Source organism: Daphnia pulicaria, chromosome 8, assembly GCF_021234035.1.
Source record: "Daphnia pulicaria isolate SC F1-1A chromosome 8, SC_F0-13Bv2, whole genome shotgun sequence".
In the NCBI taxonomy this organism is placed as follows: domain Eukaryota; kingdom Metazoa; phylum Arthropoda; class Branchiopoda; order Diplostraca; family Daphniidae; genus Daphnia; species Daphnia pulicaria.
The window spans coordinates 15,446,332-15,467,270 of record NC_060920.1 but is presented as its reverse complement, the minus strand read 5'-3'; the positions used below and the strand labels follow the sequence as shown (position 1 = coordinate 15,467,270).

The window sequence follows — 20,939 nt, the reverse complement described above, 5'->3', positions numbered from 1 at the left end:
TAGGCAATAGGCACTGGGCTGGGCGCCTAGGCGGCTCTCCCGCTGTGGGACTTTGCAAAAATGCCGATCAGGATCGCCTCTCACGACAGATTTATACGCGCATGCGTTAGCGTCCAAACCATCCGCCCATCCGTCGGGTCGAATCAGACAGAGACTTGAAAGCGTACGGGCGGCCATCCATGCCCGTAGAAAAAGAAAAAGAAAAAACGGAAAACCCATAGAGTGTAATTGTAACTCTTATGTCAAACTGTTTTCCTTCTCTTCTACTTTAACGACTTGGGTAGGAGAAATCGATTGGATAACATCCGCTTCGGCGCAATCTTGGCAAAAGGGGGAAAATGGGGACGAAGGCAACCAGATAACAAGAAAACCTTTCACGAGAAAAAAGTATAGACAAAATAATAATTCCCATCGAAATATTTTGAACGGTTGTAAAAAAAATAAAATAAAAGCGCGCCGAAAAATTTTAAAAGGGCCAACGAGCTTACGCATAGAGTGTCGTCAGTCCTTATGCACATAACTTGTAGATTGCATTGATGCCCCTCATCTTCTTACGTAACGTATATATCGCTAGAGCTTACTCTTTTTTCTCATACAATATTATTCGAATGCCTTTTTTTCTCTCTCTCTCTTTTTCCATTCGGAACTCTGGTCCGCCATCACTACCATCCGGATGACTTCTCACGGTCATTATTAAGGTCTCTCTGTCTTTGTTACTTTTTCGTCGACACAAGAGCTATTGACCCATTAGTGAGGCGCCGCCGCTCGCAGATTTGATTGCCTCCTGTATATAGGATGTAACAACCATGTATGCTACATTACGTTTTACAAGGAGAGAGAGAGAGAGAGATTTCCAGGACCTGTTTTTTTTTCTGGTGCCCAGAGTGAAGGCAGGAAAAAGATGATTGTCGTACGCAGAAAACGGTTATTTCATTTATTATTTCGAAAGAAGAAGAAGAAGAAGAAGAAAGAAAAAAGGGACATGGCCGAACTGTTACACCTTCTGTGCTGGAGGGAGATTGTATAGTTAGTTTAGTAGACGTACTGTTGTGAATGCCGATTGCTCTGATGCGGGAATTCTCACACAGTCGTTTCTCGTTTCTCTGCCTTTGCCAGTTCTTCTTCTTCTTCTTGTTTGTTGGCCCTCGATAATCAAACTGCATTTTCCCTTCTCTCTAACTCAGTATATCTTTCCATCTCTCTCTCTCTTCTTTTGTTCTTTCTCTCTTTTTTCGCTCGTCTGATTGCCATTTCGTGAGGATGAAAATTTCAATTGTTTCCCATTTCTCCCGAAAGAAAACAAAAAACACGAGGGGAGGGCAGAAGGGGGTTCGAAAATGTGGTGGTGGGGCCCCCCTTCCAAAAGAAGATTTCGTAATGCGATAATCGTTTGGCTCGTTTTGACGATGTCGAGAGCACCGCAAGGAGGCCATCAGGGCAGGTGCGGCCCATATGCCACACGAATCAGCGGGTGAAAGACGAAAAATGAAATAAATTACGTGAATTAAAGAAGAAGAAGAAGAAAAAAAAAATAAGGCCTTTCACTTTTTCGGTTCCGTTCCAGCGGGTACTATAGGCAAGGTCCTGTATTCCCGCTGCGTGCATACGTATATAGTATTTTATTATTATTATCATCATCATTATTCTTTTTCTTCGGGTAACACTACACGCTCCACCTGCGTAACCCAAAGTGAAAAGGCAAAAGGGGCCCCGTTAAGAGGCGCCAGTAGTTTGGGAGCCAACACTCGCAACTATCCGCAAAAGTCCACTGGATTTTTATTTTTTTCTTCTTCTCCCTCCCTCATCCCAACTGTTGCTGTTGTTGTTGTTGTTGTGTGCCTATTTCTTTTTTTCTTCATCTCAGCCGCAACGTCATGGCCGGTGATTTGAACACTCAGCACGACTGACAATAAGTGGGCGAGGAACGTGCGGTCTTTTGAGCGTGGCAGTGCAAGATAACGGGTCGACCAGCAGACGGCTGTCCCATTAAAAGAAACGGCAAGTCAACAAATCATATAGATCGCGGAGGGAGAAGAAAAAAAAACCCGAAAAAATGATGACCACACCCAAATGTTTGATCAAATTAGAACGGCGAAAAATCCAGCACATGATAGATGGAGTGGAGAGTCAGGGCTACCTAGTTAAGAGTAACAGCATTCCATCTTGTACCGTCGTGATAGAGTATACACGTAAGACGTGAGGCCATCAAGGAGAAACACAAAATCTGGAGCCTGGGAAATCACCAAATTCCGCTGCTTACGCTAATAACAATGAAATGCAGATATAAGCAAAGGCAATTTTCTTTCGGGTAATCCCCACTTCGGAGGAGGATTTTCGTGACGAGAATTTTCATGGCAATTTTCGAAATCAAGTTTGAACGGCCTCTAGTTATACATCCCACCCGCTGGGACGATTCATCAATGCAGCGTCACCCCCCAGCATACACAGCGAATACAAATCTTTTATTTTGTCTACATTTTCCACAAAAAAAAAAAGAAAAAAAGCTCAGGGATATATTTTTTTAACGATCTGCGATGGGCAAAACCCATCACGGCTGCTGGTGCAATGATGGCCAACGAGGAAAGAAAAACGAGAACGCGCGGGTGATGCAACGAGGTTATGAATTCTATGACTTATGGGCTACTTGGCGTTTTTGGCGATGGTTGGCCCCTTCTATAATCGATAGTGTTTCTCTATTTCCCTCGTTAGATTTTGATAGAAAAGCGTTTTCACTGCGCCATTGTAAAAGATAATCATCATCATCGTAAACACGAAAAGAGATTTTGGTTTTCTGGTTTTCTTTTCGGTTGCCCAAAAATAGGAAAGAATCGATCCTTCGCAGCCCCGTAGCGCTAGTCAATTCACTCATTCGGTTCGGTTATTCGGTTGAAATCGTCTTGGTGTTCTCTCCACTGGAGAATTTCATCCCGGCGTTTGTATCTTTTTTTTATGTTGACGATTGTACACACGTATGGTACGAATACAATCAACCCACCCATTTTGTAGCTGCAGCGTGAAAAGTTCATTAAATTATTATTTTTTTTTTTTGGGTTCCCTTCTCGCAAGTCGATGGCGGCTCGGCACGATCGAACGCCGAGAAGGTGAGTCTGCGCGGGCCAATACTCGCGTGATTGCGGGACCCCATCAGCGTGAATTCATTATCAGTGAAACCGATCGAAATGAATCGAGAGGTGAAAAAAAAGTGTTGCATCCACACCACGTGTAATAAATTCAGATACAATTCGAAAGAGCACGCAACGCAATAATGTTCGCCGCTCTCGTAATAATGTTCTCGCAGTTACAAGAGAGGCGCCAACAAGAAACAAAAAATTATAAGAAACGCAAAAAAAAAACATTTGAAAAAAACGCACACACTCTCACACGTAAACAATATGGACACACTCAAAGAGTCATCACACACAAACACACAAGATGATTTTTTCCGAGTCGGGAGGGACAATAAAAACCAACAATAACGGAAGGAGAGAGAGAGAATAATTGTCTGGAAATTTATACACGTAAAAAAAAAGGAGAGGAAAGAAAAAGTATCAGAAATTATTTGTTTCGTCTTTGTTCTGTACAGAGAGGACAACAGCAGCAAACTCCAAGTGCGTTTGAGAGAGAATAAATAGGCGTTTTCTCTGTATTTTTTTTTATTTCAGTGTTGAGTAAAGAAACTTATGACGCATGATTAACGGCAGTATTTTCCACTTTTTTCTATCTCAAAAAAAAATTTTTTTTTTTTCTCCCAAAACACAAACTATGTGTGTGAGAAGAGAAGGCCGTTAAAAGAAATATAAACAAGGCGGCTCTTTCGTCTTCTTCACAATAATAAAATAAAAAAAAAAAAATGAAGTTGTTTTTCTCTTTCCTGTGTTTTCATGGCGAATGACACACATACGAACTGGGAGGAAAAAACAGAAACGTAAAAGATTTTTTTTCCGAGCGGGGTGGAGAATCTTTAAATTTTTTTTTATTTTTGTGCTAGCCCTCCTCCTCCCTCTTTGCTCACACAGTGAATGTGTCGGCGTGTGATAACTCTTTTTATTTCTCATTCTTGGTATATTTTTTCTTCGTCAAGAAATAATAAAAAGAAAAAAAAAAGGGTAAAGAAGGAGGAAAAAGAAAGAATTATATGTATAGACCGTAAAGTACGCTGAATTGTTATTGCATAAAAATTTGGAATGTGATGAGGTATAAGACCCTATGGCTGCTTCCGGGCGGTAAGAAAACAACAAAGTATAGGAGGGTGAGAACTGAACAGAAAAAATAAAAAATAAAAAATAAACAGACGAGAGACGTATTATGCAATAATAAAAATGAAGTAGAAAGATTCTTTCGTAATGATAAAACTGCAGAGACAAATGAATCGGGGGGTACAATAAATTCAACTGAAGAACAACAACGAAATAAAATGAAATATTTATAAAAATTTCAGGGTTAGAAAGAGAAAAACAGAAAAATAAAAGAGTAGGACGACCGCTCGCACACGTTCACTATAAATGGCACGATATGCATACAAAAGAATGTCTCAGCCCAGAAAAATCTCTCTACCGACGCACGAAGGAGAGGCGAGAGTTCGAAAAAGAAGAAATAAAAAGGTCGACAGCTGTTTCTTATTTTTTGAGTGATGATCTCATTGAATTCAGGCCGAGTATAATATCAATCGCGGGCGTGTGCTGCACAATTCACGCTGTGGTTACTTCCCAAACAACAAACAAACAAGCAAAACTTTTTTCTCTTCCAACTCGACGGTTAGACGCTCGAGACACAGCCTCGGTATTATTATTTATACATGTCCCGGCCATCCTATTCTTTTCCTAAGTTGTCTAGCTCTATCTGTCTATGTATGTCCGTTTGTGTGTAGGCGCCGAGTGGAGCTCCGGCGCCCAAATATTTTTTCTTTTTTTCGCTCGAGGAATATCACAATATCTTTTCGCAGACCGAAAAAAAATTACAACAACAGCAACATGAGGAACGATATGCGCCACGCGCTGCACCTTCTTCCGTTTCGGGCGTTTTGAGAGGCTGAATTATTTTTCTCCTTGTTGTTATAAATCATCACAACATGGTGTGGCTGGTTGTTGTTGTTGTTCGGTACATAAACGAATTCAAAAAAAAAAAAAAAAAAAGACGAGAAGAACCCTTTACCCATTTTGGTCGTCTTACATATTATCATCATGAATCGATTCAAAGGAAACAACGTTGAAAAAAAAAAAATGGGAAAAAATTTTCCGTATCCAAAAGGGAGAAGCAACCAAGAAAAAAAAAACAACTAAATATAATTCTTCTTTTCTGCATTTCAAAACTTTTTGTTTTCCCTGTGCGTTTTCTCTTTTTGGACGGATTCGGGGGAGGAGGAGGATGATATCTTGTTGCGACATATGGTACAAGTTGATCAAAAAAAAAGAAAAAAGCGAAGAAATCAAATCAAAAAATTCACGCACAATATAGAATATGTATACGATAGTAGAGGGAGGAGTTGTTTTTTTGTTTAAGGCGAGCTCGTTCACACAGAGACGGAAGGGAAGAAAGAAATTATATATATAAAAGGGCGGCAGCGGAGAAAAGAGGCGGCGGAAGACGAAAAGAGGAACGCAAAAGAACAGAAAAAAAAACCTCCTTTCAAATTCGCTGCGCCACGCAAAAGATCAAACAACAATTAAGGCGATAGAGAGAAGGAGAGAGAGAGAGAGCGAAATGATCCAACAACATGATGTGAGATCGCCAGAGTCGTCAGTCACACACACGACAGTCAAACAAAAAGGGGGGCAGCAGGAACAGGAGCGGAAATGACAGTAATAACGCGATGAGGTTTGATCAACCGCACTGGATGTTACACGTCAAATTGTGCGGGAGGGTTTAAACGAAGGTGAAAAACCGCACAAAGGGGGGAAAACCCGAAAACTCATCGACGCAAACGCCTGCGTCATCGAAATTGTAGTTCATCGTAATAATCGTTTTCTGGTCTTCATCGTAAAAAAACAAAAAGTACAGATTTGGGAAAAACAATCAATTGATTCCCAAACGAAACAAATAGAAAGAACAAAGTTGACTTGTTTCTCCTCTTTGCCTCGGGGCCCGCAAAAAAGGGAAAACACGGGTGTCCCCGGTGTCCGTCGTGTGTAGAAGTGATGGTTGATGGGTTTTCTCTGTTGCGTTTGTTTGTGTGTGTGTGTGTTTGGCTTTGGCCGATGATGATGATGTTGATGGTTTCACCTTTCTCTCACTCGCCCGACCGCTAGTCACCACCGTAAACGTACACGCCCGAAATAATTTTGTTTCTCAAAAAAGGAAAAGAAATTTTTTTTCGAAGAAGTGTCAGCTGGTGGAGCCATTTCTCTCTCAGTGTGCGTTGCGTCCTGTTGCCTAGAGTACAGTATGTATAGAGCAGCCGCCATCGTGTACATCAGTGTCGCTTCATGTGCAGTGACAGATGGTCGGATCGTGAGAACGAACGCTGGCACAGGTGGCAACGGAACGGCTTTTGTCCCGTATGCTTCCGGAAGTGGCGGGTCAGCTCGTCAGACCGTGCAAATTTCCAAGTGCAACCGTCCCACGTGCACTGATACGGCTTTTCACCTGCGCGACCGAAAAAGCGCCAAAAACAAAAAAACAAAAAACAAACAAAATGAACATCATTGGATAATTTTTTTTCAAAAAAACTAAATCCATTGACATTGGACGGGTCAATAACAAAAAGAAAACGGGACACGTACCTGTGTGTGTTCGTTTGTGAGCTTTAAGGTGCGAACTCTTGGTGTAGACTTTCTCGCAGCCTTCAAAGTCGCACTTGTGAACTTTGCGCCTCCGCAGGCTGTCGGTGAAGTCTCCGATGGAAGCGGCCGAGCTGGGCGGCGGCGGTGGCGAATCGCCCGGCGACGAGTGCCGGTTGGGGCTCAGTCCGTTGTTGGTCGACGTTCCGTGCGAGGGGCTGGCGGAGGAGGAGGACAACGGCCTTTGACTCAAAGTCCTGAATGAAAAAGAAAAGAAAGAAAAACAAAACAAATGAAATGAAATGAAATAAACGAAATGATGATTAGAGTTTAATGCGAGAAAGGATAAATCAATCCAAAGATTGATGACGACACGATGCCATGAATTCCTTAGCCTCTTGTCTGTGTGGTTCACATTCTAAATTGCGCACATCAACGCAACGTAAATTGTATAACACAACACAGGAAAAAGACCCGAGAGAAATCAAAAAATAAAAATAAAAAAGAGGGCTGAGGGCAGAGCGCGCATAATGGAGTGGGCAAATTATACAGATGCCCCCGACCCGACGATTGATCAAGTAGAATTTGAAAGAGATGAGAGCCACCACCATGTCCTTCATTCCTTTCTATTTCCCTCCAACATGGAAGAAGAAGAAAAAACTCGACTACAACAACAACAACAACAAGAGAAGAAAAAAGATGCGCAGTTTGGCTGTGAAATAATATACATGTAAACGTAGCTGTTAAATACCAGGGGTGGGGAAGAGGAGCCTTTGACTCGGGAGGCCACAGGATCTTTCCCATTAAAACGGTGGGGGAGGAGGAGGTGGATAGAAAAGAGAGAGAGAGAAAAAAAAACATGGAAATGTGTAGTACGCCGTTGTGATGGGGAGGAATCTATCAACTGGCAGACTCAACAAAAGTAAAAACTTGAACTGGCGGATTCCAAAAAGGCTCGTGATACACTCTCGTGTTCTCTGATGGGGGATGATGGACGACGGCCGTGAACACAAACATACGGGAGGGTTTCAGAATGATTCTCTTTTTTTTTTTTCTCGTATGAAAAGAGATAAGAAGGCCAAGGAGCGCACAAATTGCCCGTCCGTTTCTCTAGTCTAGTCATCATTCATCAGCCGGGGTCTCAGAGTCTCACATTTTTTTCGGATTTTTTCTTCTTTTCCTTTGAACTTTGTCGAGTTTTTATTTTATTTTTCTTCTCGCCTTTGCTACCACAGAGGTGCCAAGAGTCACTCAAGAGGCTCCTTAAAAGAAAAAAAGGGTGGAGACCGGTGTGTATATACGACCAACACACAAAAATAGGTGAGAAAAATAAAATGGGGTTGGATAAACATCCGCAACATCTCCTCAATTCCCTGTTTTGCCATTTACGCCTTTTAAATTTCTCCGTGCATGACATTGACGACATCTTCTTTTTTTCTTTTTTTTTCTTCTTCTGGTAATTTTCGATTGTTTTGGGCGCATCATCTGTGCGCCTGCTCACCTAAATTTATATTTTTACTTCTTTCCAAGTCGTTTTCTTTTCCGTTCTAATTTGGTTTTGTTGCCATTTGGCTGCCATGTTTTATTTCATAAATGGTCCCGGAGCACAACAGTTACAGTTACTAATATAATACCTGACGTAAGTCGTAATTTATACTGGAGAAGGGGGGGGGGGGAGATGGGGATGGCCATCTGGAATCAGCCGGGGATATTGTCCGCGTTCTCGACTACCTGGACCACCAATTTTCTCTTTAATCCGTCTGCTGTTTTTGTTGTTTTTTTTTTCGCTTTCCAGCCCTTTAGCCTTCGCTACTACCCAGCTCCTCCCTACCAATCTCCCATCATTTCATTTTGATTCTAGTCGTCTCGGTTGTATAAATAAAAATCAGCTCGACCAGCGCAGATTAGTCCCGTGTGTTATCACAAGAGGCGAGGGACGAGAACCAAGACCCAACGACCCCCAAAGCAACAAAGGGGAGAGCATCAATAATAAATAATACATAAAAAAAAAACACATGTCTAACGAAGTGAAGAAGACGAGAAGAAACGGGGAAAAAAAATTATTATTAATAATAATAGCCTAATAATAAAAATAATAATAATCATAGTAATAACCACGATGATAACAAACGCTGGGTGAGTGAGCGCCCATCATATTATTGGGTCAGTCGAAGCGGATTTTTTTTTTCTTTTCCTCCGTTCCGAGTCTTAGCCCGTCCAATCTTTTATTTTTTTGTGTTTTTGATTATGTGACTAAGAAAAAAGAGCGAACGCAAGAGGATTGCACACAATCCCACGGAGGGGGGGGGGAATCTTTCCCCGTTCCTTTCATTATTCATAAAACTTAATTTTTTTATTATTATCATAACGGACCTCTTGATGGCATTCAATTGTAGGGCGTTAGTGGAAGAATGAGAGAGAGAGGGGAAAAAAAAGACTGAACGATGAAGAATGGACGAAAATGATGAAGAAGAAGAAGAAAACCGGTTCGGTACGTCGTGATTTTAAGTTTGGCGCATCCAACTACATCGTGAGCGTTCCACTAAAGAGAAAAAAAAAAAAATAATAATATCCCGACGTTTTTTTCTTTTTGTTGTTGAAGAAGGGGCAGAAAAATAGTTCCCTTCTCCTTTACGTCAAATTGTGATAGGAAAAAAAGAGAGAGAAAAAAAGAAAGAGAGAGAACTGAAAATACAACAACAACAAAAGCCAGCTGATGACTTGAAATGTCTTTGAATTGGAGTGAGGGAAAGAGGGGGGGGGGTAGACATTTGAATGTCTCTATTGGCACCGACTTGTCAATTGTTCGTCCTCCTTCTCCATTGCACTTTGGTCCCATGTCTGTCTGCGTCTCGAAGACGGACGTTCATTATAATCATTACGAGTTTATCACCTGATGGCGTGGACTCATGTCATTTCTCCATCCTGCTCTTAAATATGGCCCGTTTCCAGTCGTTCAGACTCGACTCGGGAGGTTGTTGCCTTCTCCCCCCTTGTTGTTGCTGTTCCATTCACACAATATACAATACAACAATTCGGTTCCGGGCCAAAGTGTCGTATACATTTTCAAACTGCGCGCCACGCTTGGATAGAGACGAGATGGTTGTCCTCCTTTTACATTACACGAACCTTCTCCTCTTTCTCGTGTTTTCTTCTTTTTCTTTTTCTTTTTTCTTTTCGTTCGAGAAATTCGAATGCAAAGTACAATCTAATCGACTCTCTACTTGTATACGTGAGTGTACGGACATGTCTCCCCTTCTTTTTTATCAGTCACTTTTCTACTTGTTTTGTTTGTTGTGGTTATTACCGTTGGGGAGAGCGAGAGAGAGAAGCGATTGTAGAGAAGACCGACGGAGAAAAACGGCAAGTGTTGAAAAGTCCGGTCTAATTGCGTGTGCGTGTTGGCTGCGGTCTGTCATAGCCGCCGAGCGGATGTTGGGAGGATCGTATAATCAAACATTCATAACCCGTGAAAATGACTCTCAACGTGACGACGCAACAACATCAACAACAATTGTAACACAGCGGAGAGGTTGAATTGTTGAGGGGGACCCCGTCGGTAATCAACACCGTTGCGAGCAGCACACACACACACAGTAGTTGCATCCATTACAACAGGCAAGACAGGAGGAGGAGAGAGAGAGAGAGAGAGGAGGGGGGGGGGCATAAGACTCTCCGGGTCCTGATTAGAAGTTTCGGGAGCGTGAAAATGTGAAATGCCAAGGCATAATCATTTCTCTATTTTTAATCTCCACGAAAAAAAGAAAGAAAAATAGAAAGAAAAAGAAAATGATCAGCAAATCATCATTAGCCTGTCTGCTGCAGTAAACACCAGCGTCTCTCCCGCTCTCCTTTCTCTCTCGCCTCGTGAACCGAACGGAGCGAGGCAAACACCCCCCAAAACAAAACAGAAATAAACCATCCGACTTCACGAGGAGAAACAATGAGCACGAGAGAGGGGGGAGACGAGGAGGAAAAGCATCTCCCAATTTTTCTCTCTTTTCTTTAAACTTGGGCTAAGCTCCCGCCTGGGTTCTCTTCTCCAACTTCTCGGCTAACGAGTTCATGCCTCAATGCGCCCAATGGGCGTGTATAAAGAAGCGCCACAACACCAACACACTTTGAGCGTCAAATAACCGAAATGAAACATTCCTTTCAGGTCAAAAAGAGGCGGCCGAGACAACAACAACAACAACAACAACGAGATTCCATTGCAAGCACCGAGTGCAAGTAGATGGACGAAAAGAAAAAAAAAACTTCCAACTGATGGCCATCTACGAGACACGGGCACGTTCGACCCATTACACACGAACGAGGTCGTGACACCCGAGACAACGACGCGGCACCTCCTCACCCACCTCAGACGCCACCTTGAGACCTATACGAGCTAGAGAGAGTAAGGCACTATTCTCACGCTCTCCAATGTTCTCGGCAGAAGAGAAAAAATCTCGGCCTCGTTCGTTCGTGTCCGACAACTTCAAAAAAAGGAAACCCTCGGGCCGGCCCTATTGTCCAGTTTCTCTTGTGACTACATCAGCTTGACTTTACCTTGTCATCTCGACTCTTCTTCCAATTCAGAATCGACGAATATGCCCAAAAGAAATCGGGAAATGACAAAAAAAAAAACCCGGCACGACCCATTTCGATGGATTGCCGTAACGATATCCCGAGAGAGTCACCCGCCATTTGACAATAGAAAATTTCTGAAGAAAGGAAGTCCTCTTCAACGATTTCCTCCTCTCCTCCCGACAACATCAATAGGTTCAATGCACAGTGTGTTGGGTCTCGCAAGTATTTTTCTTCTTCTTTTTCTCCAGAGACATCCATTTGTTCGTCTAGAAAGAATCGTGCAAACCATCGTGACCAAAAAAGAACCCAAAGTCAAAAAAAAAAAGAGACTCTCTTCTTCTTTTCTATTCATTCGACTCGCACGCACTTTGACGGGACTGTTTCGTCTGGAGGAGTTGAGTAGACGTCCAGTGACACCGTACTCGGTCGGGAGACGATGGCAACGGGGCTAATACGGCATTTACATTCACGGCATTGCCCATTTGTGTGAAAACGAGAGAAAGGTGGTGCTAGACATTCAAAAAAGAAAAAGAGGAGAGAGCTCGACAGGGGGAAGACCCCAAAACACTTTGCTGAAACTGCAACCTGATCCTCTGCGAAAAATTTACTTGACTTGAAAGGCGAAATAAAAGTCTGCACGACTCCACCGTAGTGACCCAGTGTAGGAATATCAGCCGAAAAAGGACGCTCGGCCTGGCCATCATGTACACGAAAGGGGGGGGGGATGCAATTGGGAGAGACATGATCCCTTGCACGATCGCTTATTCGTGAATACCTACATCTACGAATGCAACGGCACGACTTGCAACAACGGGATTGAAAATAACAACAACAAAAACAAACAAAAACCTAAAGGACTAGAAGCTCTTAAACAAAATGTTCACCTTCAAAGAGATGAAGGAAATACTCACTCCCACGTCCACTGATTACGTACGCTCAATTCTTTTCGGTGGGAAAAATCCCATTTTGTGTGTGTGTGTTTTCGTTGACGTTTGATATATACTGAACTAACGACTAGACTTCCCCCTCACTCAGTCAACTCACCCACACTCGCACTCATTATACAATTCCCTCCAGCTGCGTGTGTGTGTTTTTTAAAAAAAGCAAATTGAAATTTCACTTACATGTCGTAACCGGGAAGGAATCCATCTTCGTCGTCTTCGTCTTCATCTTCGAACATGGTGTCACCATGGTTACTGTGGAAACACAAAAAGAAAAAATATGAATATGAATAGACGATCTGATTATTGTCGAAATCATTATGATTTATCGACTATGTAATTAACGACAGCTACAAGTTCGTGCACAAGGTATTTTTTCGTTTCTTTCTTTTTTTGGGAGGGTTTCTTGTTGATTTGTTGTTGTGTTCGCCGACGTTTTATCGGTTCTCAAACATCTCGAGAATGTTTTATATATATACTGCATATGTACGTGGCGCTCTGTCGACCGAGACGCGTGCAGACGTCAAAAGGGCAAATAATAAATTCTCTCTTTCACTTTTGTAATAGAAAACCAGTCGCCGATTGCTATTGTGGCTGTCGCTGTTGCTGCTGCTGCTTGAAAATCTGAATTTTAATATCGGATATGGGCGAAATCTATTGCTTGGATCTATTCAACCAATAACAAGTTTTTTTCTTTTTTTTCATTTGTCCGTCGCAAAAATATTTTCTGAATTCACAAGGCGAATTGTGTTCATTTTTCTTTTTCTGATTTGCGAGCCAGTAAGATGTTTTTTCCCCCCTGTTTTGGGCTGTGCCACTCTCCTCCAAGGGCTCGGACGCTGGAAACAACGCAGACAATGCACGACCAAGGAGGAGTTTGAAAGAAAACTCGATGATTCATTACAAATACTTGTAGCAGCAGCGATCGTGACCGATTCGAGACAGTATGTGTGTATGTCTAAGAGTAAGAGGAGGTGGAAGAGGAGGTGGAGGAGGAGGCGGGAAAAGCTAGGATGAGCGCCATGATCATCTTCTTCTCGGCCGTCCCAGCATCCGGGATTTCTTTTTGGGCACTTTTTGAGGGGGTGTCGAGTATTTATTTTTGAAAATTTCCCATTCCAACGTAATAAGTTTACATATGTGTAGTAAGTTGGAAAGCTTGAAGAGAAACCAGAGAGAGAAAAGTGGGTGGCAACACAGCACGAGTTGAGTTAGAGAGAGAGAGAGAGAGAGAATAAACGATCACTTATTGCCGGCCGCCTTTCTCTACTGTTGTCTTAAAGGGACGATCGAGATGGACTTGACCAGAGTTTACATTCGAAATTGAGGGGAAGGTTTCTGGTTGATTCGAGAGGCTGTACGCGTGTTGTCAGGCCATTCATTACAGAGTCTGTGAGGGATTACCGATGGTACGGAGCCCTTCATCTCTCTCTCATCTCTCCGACTGGCCAAGGTAAAACGGGCCGGCAGTCGGTGCAACTATTTTCCAAAGTCATGCAAGTGGAACGTCATGGCCCGACCGCATCACGACGGTAAGGCGCCAGAGAGACACTTTACACCACTGGCAGACACACACAGAGAGAAACGGGAAAAGGGGTCCGCCTGGTGACAGCTGGGCCGCCGAAAAAGACAAAAAAAAAAAAAAGACGAGGAGATGGGCATCACCAGGCCGCCCGCCACACCGCGACCCAACCATATGATTACAAGAAAGTCACTCTCTCATTAAGGTCGATGAAACTGCATCATTTCATTTCAACCAGTTGCTCAGCTGGCGCTTGGCCCTGGCCACTTAAAATGACGGACCAACTGGGGGAAGAAACGGAGAGTATACCTAGACGATCTCAATGATGGACGCATACGCATGTAAATAGGCTTGGCTCTCTGCTAGGGCGGACCATACATCATGATTACCGTGGTGGTGGTGTGGTGGTGGAGGAGGAATGTGAAGAAGAAGAAGAGGAAAAGGGTGGTGGTGCAATCGCGTCATGTCTATCCGCTGCCACCATCATTGTCGGCCGGGAATTTGTGGAGGGGGGCCAGACGAAGACGGAAAGGGAGTTGAGGGTTGCGAGCGAGAAAGGCGTGGACGCTTTCTCGGATAAGAAAAAAGGAAGAAGAAGAAGAAGAAGAAGAGCCGGGCATTATCATATTATACATCCTCATCATCAGCTTGATCCCCTCCTACTCCTCCCTCGCTTGCTCAAGTACTACTGTTGCTCCTGCAGCCTCATTGTTGTTGTTGTTGTTGTTGCGGTTGTACTCCATCTTTCTCGACCCACTGTACAGCCTCCACGGCAATTTCCAATGTTTGACTGGGAAATATAAGGAAAAAAGAAAAATCCCAAAACCGAAGCGACACGCCTTTTTTAAGATGGGACGGCCGAGGGAGAAAATAGTTGGGCGTGAGAAGCCTCCGTTTGTTTTTCTAACATTATTTTTTTTTTTTTTTTTTCGGGATGTGTGTTGTTGTTGTCCGAAAGGAAACTATGCGCCCGTCGTCTTATCTCGGCCCGTCGTCTAATCTTTGCTCGATCTTCATCTCGGCTAATTCGTTTACCCTTTTAAGGCACTTGAAAGAAAAACTTGAAATCAAGATAATAAACTTTGAAAAAAATTAAAAAAAATAAATAAATATTTCCAACCTAACCGGGGTCAGAAAAGCCAAAAAGGCGCAGTCTCATCGCTCGACGACCCACCACAAAAACCGAAACCCAAAATGCACTTGTCGGCATTCATTACCCCCATTAGTGTGGCACCGCAGTTAGTAGTTGTGAAACAGCCCCACGCTGTGGCTTCAAAAAGTCATTCAAGCGCCGAGCTGATTAATTAAGAAAATAGGGTGGCCCTTCATCGTCTTTTGATTTAAGATTCTCTTTGATTAGGCGGAGAGAGCCAAAGAAGTTGGGTCGTGCGCCTGCCGGGACCCGTTGGAATAAGTTGCGGGAAGGCGTGAAGAGCTAGGGGTCTCAGCTCCAACACCATTCAAGTAATTGCCTCGGCAGAGACGGGCAGAGAAAAAAAACGAACGAACGAGTTGGAAGAACGCGGACGCGCACGAATGCAATCCCAAACAGAAAAGGAAAAAACAAAAAACAAAAAAAGGTTTGTATTTTTTACTTTTTCTTTTATCGAGAAAACTGCTGGGAGTGTGCTGAAGCCTCGCCGGTTCATATTATATAAAAATATATAAATTTTATATAGATGGGAGAGAGAGAGAGAGAAAGAGTGGGGCGATTAGTGTGCTGTGGATTTTATGAGGTGAAGAAAAAACCATCATCATCGTGCCATGCTAATGGGATCTATATTACGCTGATCGTGCCCCATCATCGCGGTACATAGGGAGCGCTTAAATAAAAAAGGGTAAAAGGAAAAGGTGTCGAAAATAAATTCTAAAAATAAAAAGCTTTCGGTCGGAACGAAACGGCGGGACTCGGCGGGAATGCAAAAAAAAAAGAAAAAAAAAAGAAAAAAAAAGGTTTTAACCTCCGAATCTTCTGCGGTTGCCAGCGGACCACTTGCGTTTGGTTGTAGATACACGCTCTATTAAAACTATAGTTACTCTCTTTCCCTCTAAACTGAAGAGTCGATTGCCGACTCGATGAGCAATTCAAGCGAAAATTGAAGACGTTTGGCTGGCACGATGACAGATTGCTGAAATCACGTCGTGTTTACAGTTGAAAAAGTATGGCGACATTCTCTTTCTCGCTGCAAAGAAAAAATAATCTTCAACCACTTTCCAAAACTTTTTGGCGTTTCGATTGGTTTGTTCGTTCCCCCGTTTCGCCTTGACGTGCTCAAGTACTTCAATGATTCCATTTGCTTCGCATCTTTTGACTCATTTATGGAAAGGCGGCGTTTGGATATTGAAGTAAAGAGAACGCGCAAGTGAAAACAAACAACAACAATAGCCAAAGAAAGAAAAACGGGTCAAGAAGATGAAGAAGAGAAAATCTAAGCAAGGACAGTCAAATAAATGAATTCTGCAAAAAGAACCAAAAACAAAAACAAAAACAAAAGGAAAATATAGTATAAATAATGTGTGAGTGCATGCTCGGTGCGGATGCGGCGGCGGCGGCAGCCAAAAAATTAAATAAAAAATATATAAAAACAAGCTCACAGTTGAGTTCGTTACGGTCGAGGTGGCTGTAACCGTGCGCCCAACTGGAAACGGGAGCGCTATTGAATAAACGGACGTGAACCAAAAGAATTTAAGTCTCAAAAATAAAAAAAAAGACGGGGCGTCGCTCGCTTTTTTTTACTCTAACGTGATATATGTCTCTCTCTCCCATTTTATTTTTCTGTTCCCTCCCAATTGGCAACTGAATTTTCTAATTCCCTTAAAAAAAAAGGGAAAAGAAAAATATACAATCAAGAAAAAAAAAATAGAAACGAGAAAGAAAGAAATGCCATTATTAATGGCGGCTCTGCTCACGCGCTGATAGTTAGCGTTCAATCTTTTTTCTTTTCGGTCGGCCACTCCTACGCCCTACCTAACCTATCTACCTATTACCATCTACTATTTTATCCTTGGGTCTCTCTAATCTTTGTGACTCTCTCTCTTTTTCTGATCGACTCTCGCTCGATTAGACAGAAGTAAAAATGGAGGGGGTTATAGTCTGAATCAGCCACCTGCTGCTTTTAGAAGCATTATTTCTTCTCCCGTTTTTCTTCTCATTCTCTTCGACTCGTTCGAATCCTCGTGCCTAACTCAAAAGGTTACATGCTTTCTTGCCTGATAGACTCAAAATCCCGCAGTGAGCTATCTCTACCATACATGCCCTTTCGCGGCCTGGTATAAAAATAAAAATTTCGACCAAACAAGAAGAATAAAAATGCACACCCACAGCGACTGGCACCACAAGCAGAGCCTCAACGTATTAGCGATGGTGTAGTGTAGTTCCATTGATTTCAATCGATTGGAAATGAAAAAAGAGAAAAGGGTCAAGAGCGAAAAACGGTTGGAAAATGGGGCGTAGTTTTGTAGACTGTGTTTTCCCCCCACCGACTAGCTCGGTGGAGTTTCTCTCTCCCGACGCCCATATAACCTCAAACCGGTAAGCTGAATGCGAGTTGTATCGATGATTGAATTGATGACTGCTGCTGGGCTCTCCTCGGAGCCGCAAGCCGGGCAACAAAAACACACACAAGAGCCAAACAAAATATTCCGATTCATTGTGGGGCTCTGGCCACTGGCCCCTTATTTTTTTGTGTGTGTTGTGTTGTCTTGTCCTATTCGTAGCACAAAACTGTACGGTTTGCTTGTTGTTGCCTCTTGTTGTTCGTGTTGTTGTTGTTCAATTTCAGCCGAGCGCCACCCCCTCTGATGGCATGAATTGTACGATGATTGCCGTGCACGCGCTTCATCCATTATTCATAGAGAGTTATGCGGAGGAGAAGGAGGAACAGGGGGAGACCTCCGCATCCATAAGGGTCCGATATCTTGCGAGAGGAGATGGACCACCTCCGGTTCCACTTTTCCGAGTCAATGACGATGACTGCCAGTTCATTTCTGTCCTTGGGTTCTCCGAGTTCTCTTTGCCCCATCATTTAGATCGATCAGTATAACAACAACCCCAAAAAATAAAAAATAAAAAACCTCCTCACATTTCAGACTCTCTTTCTCTTTATAGAAAGGAGGGAGAGACAAGGCGAAAGAGTGATGAGAAATGATGGGCAAATACGGACCACAACAACAAAAACAACAGGAGCGGCAGCCGGACAGCGGCTTGTTGGCACTAGACTCTCCTACAGTCCATTTACGGTCGATTAAACCCCAAGAAAGACCGCCCGTTTTTATCATTTGTGCGGGTTCGGTGATGAATCCCTTCTCGACTTATCGGTCGACCGAAGGAGGAATGATGAGAAAGTCGCCAGACATTTCAAAGAAAGAAGAGAACGAAAAAGAAAAACGGAATGGAGAAGAGAACAAAAAAAAAAGAATAACTTACAAGATGGGCTCCTCTTTCATGCGGTGGTGATGCGTCAGGAGCGCGTTGGAAGTCGTCCGTAACGTGCACTGGATGCTGGGTATCATCTCAACTCGGACGGCTTCAGGCGCTGCAAAGGAATTCAACGATGAAAGCCAAATTAAATTAAGGGCAAATAAAATAAGACACACGCAATTTTTCGCCAAAGAAAAAAAAAACTCAAATATCCGGAGGGAGGAACGAATAGATTTGAAATCCAGTGGGGGGTCTGTTCTTGGGCGAACATGATAAAAGACCCAAGATGGAAGGGTAAAGTGAATAAACGAGCGAGAAAGCGAGAGAAAAAAAAAAACTGTGTCTGCAGCAGAAGCTCCGAGTGACAGTTGGTAGATATTGCCACGGTGAATGTGTCACGGAGGGGGGAAATTGCTTTAGTTGGCGCTGCCGAGACCCCAAAAGATATGGGGAGCCAACTCAAGCTTAGAATTTGAGCGTCTCTCTCTCTCTCTCTTCGTCTGCCTGTATCCTTTACATGTGGACTGTGTTTGGTTCCGAGCTTGGAAGGGAGAAACAAATGGGATCGGGAGATGGGGTCAAGGGAGAAAGGCAAACATCAGATCGAATAACCTATACCGAAATCCGATAGAAAAACAAATACCACCGTCGCACTATCAAAAATCTACCCTCCATCAAGACGCGGACTTTAAGAAGGTTGGGAATCGTGGGCCATCCTTATTGATGTCAAAACTAATTTCGGAGAAAAAGAAAAAGACCCCAATAGGTGCGAGGCAAACGCACTCAAGTATCAAATATCAAATGCGCAGAGACTTTGATGCGCTAACCGGTCGAATCTGCCGCCAACCCAGACGGTAGACGAGGGAAATACAAAATTCATCGAATTCGTGGTGCGTGTAGAGAAAATGACCCATAACAAAGAAATAGTCGATTACAATCATTCTTTCAATGAAATTCCGTTAAACATCAATGATGTCCATTTGAGACAAGAAGCAAATTGTGTCGCGATAGTTGCCAAGCGCTAAAATTAAAATAAAAGAATCGCATTAAACAATTGTTTTCCAACAGAAAGACACAACAAAGTAATACTTGATCAAGTGCAATTTTAGATTTTTAAAACCAAATCAATGGTCCGCAATACAAAGGCAGCAATCAGTTTGTAAAAGTCTAGAAATCTTTTGAGTACACACAAATACGTGCAGCCGGCCTTCTCACACCCCAAAACTAAGAAACATTCATCGAGCGTAGTGTATCCTTAGGGCGGTTCAAACTCATTGACGCCACCGCCCATGCCGATATTGTAGGAAATTAACAGGAAAATTGACTAGATCAACTTGATGCAGATCTCAATCTACGAGTTCGCGTGCGCCTTTTTTTTTTTTTCCATTTGCCTCTCAGGCGTTTTCACCGCTTTGACGACGGCCGGCCGGACGGACGGTCGGACGTTTGGAAGGAATGAGCAAACAAAGAATAATAAAGAAAGAAAAAAAAATAAGCTATATTGCGCAACAACCAAATCGGAACAGCTGGGAGGCTCAACCCAAAAGATCTAATTAGGTCATTACGTGAACTCGATAATAAATGGTGTGGTCACGGTGCCGAATGGATGTTCGTTGGTTCGTTCAACAAGAGGAGAGAAAGAAAGAAAGAAAGAAAGAAGGCAATGGATGCGTGTGTGTTGGTTAAGTTTTTAAGGGTGTCATCGTAAAACAACTGCAAGATGGCAGAGGGAAATGGCGCGCAGTATACGAGTTTTTGAAAGCCTAAGCCCATAAGCAAACATTTTCATTTGCAGGTGGCAATATGTAGACCGCTAGTTTGTTTTTTGTTTTTTTCTTTTTCATTTTCTTTTTCTTCTTTTCTTTCGTGTTCGCCGTCGTAGGCACAACCATTTCTCAAAGTCATTTTGTCTTTAATGTGCCCCACTTGGCTGATTATACGATCGCTGGCAAATAGAAAGAAAAGGAGAGAAATAAATAAATACGCCAAACATCTCGAGCAATCAGCTCTCTTTCTCTAGCGTTGTCTCTACACTCCTCGCGTAGAAACACACAACCGTGTGGGCCACCAACTCCCTTTCTACTTGTTTCTTCTATTATTCTTTTCTTCGCTTTTCTTGCCATTTGAGAAAACCGAAATAGCTTCTCTTTTCCTCTGTGTCTCTCCTTCTCTCTCTCTCTCTCTCTCTCTCTCTCTCTCTCTCGTTTTTGTCGAGGTTCGGCTTGTTATTAACAGACATTTGACTGTGAAGCCAGTGACGGGCGCAGGTTATCTGCCGTCCCCTGCGGGATACCGTTAGGTGGAGTGAAGGCCATCGAAACACGACACACGAACCCCCCACACACACGTACACAGTATACGTATGTACACGCAGGAGAGAGATGACAAATGAAATATGGGCCGCTGCTGCCGACTATAGAAGCGCACGCAATCAGAGACGACGGGTCTATAGAGGACATATGCGTCTATTCAACCCGACTCGGATCTAGTGCGAGAAAGCCGGGGCTTGTGTAAGCGACAAACTGCGTTCGCTTGTAGACGACGGGCGCAATCGACAACCTCGCCTCGGTTTTCATTCTGGCACCAGCCCTGCGAGTCAAAGTCTTTCAGACTTTTGAGTCAAAAGAGATCAATGATAGCAGAACTCTGCGAGGGTTTTTGTTGGTGGAGCATAATCACTTGCACCTTGAGGTCACACAAGAAAAGAAGTAGAAAAGCCAAAGCAAAGCAAAGCAGGTCCAACAGTGCGCCAAGGACGCTGTTGTTTTGCA

The 20,939-nt window shown here is 43.1% G+C and overlaps 1 protein-coding gene across 1 annotated transcript in view; it reads right to left on the bottom strand.

The window, feature by feature from the left end:
• Positions 1–3,205: 3,205 nt before the first annotated feature.
• The window catches only part of LOC124312706 (Krueppel-like factor 3), a 37,056-nt gene continuing 19,322 nt past the window's right edge, over positions 3,206–20,939 (bottom strand). Inside the window, exons 4-7 of the mRNA XM_046777200.1 lie at positions 18,175–18,283; positions 12,410–12,481; positions 6,720–6,973; positions 3,206–6,582 (exon numbers count right to left, since the gene is read on the bottom strand). Of these exons, the coding sequence (XP_046633156.1) occupies positions 6,410–6,582; positions 6,720–6,973; positions 12,410–12,481; positions 18,175–18,283 (608 nt within the window). The 3' untranslated portion in view covers positions 3,206–6,409. The remainder of the gene's footprint in view (positions 6,583–6,719; positions 6,974–12,409; positions 12,482–18,174; positions 18,284–20,939) is intronic.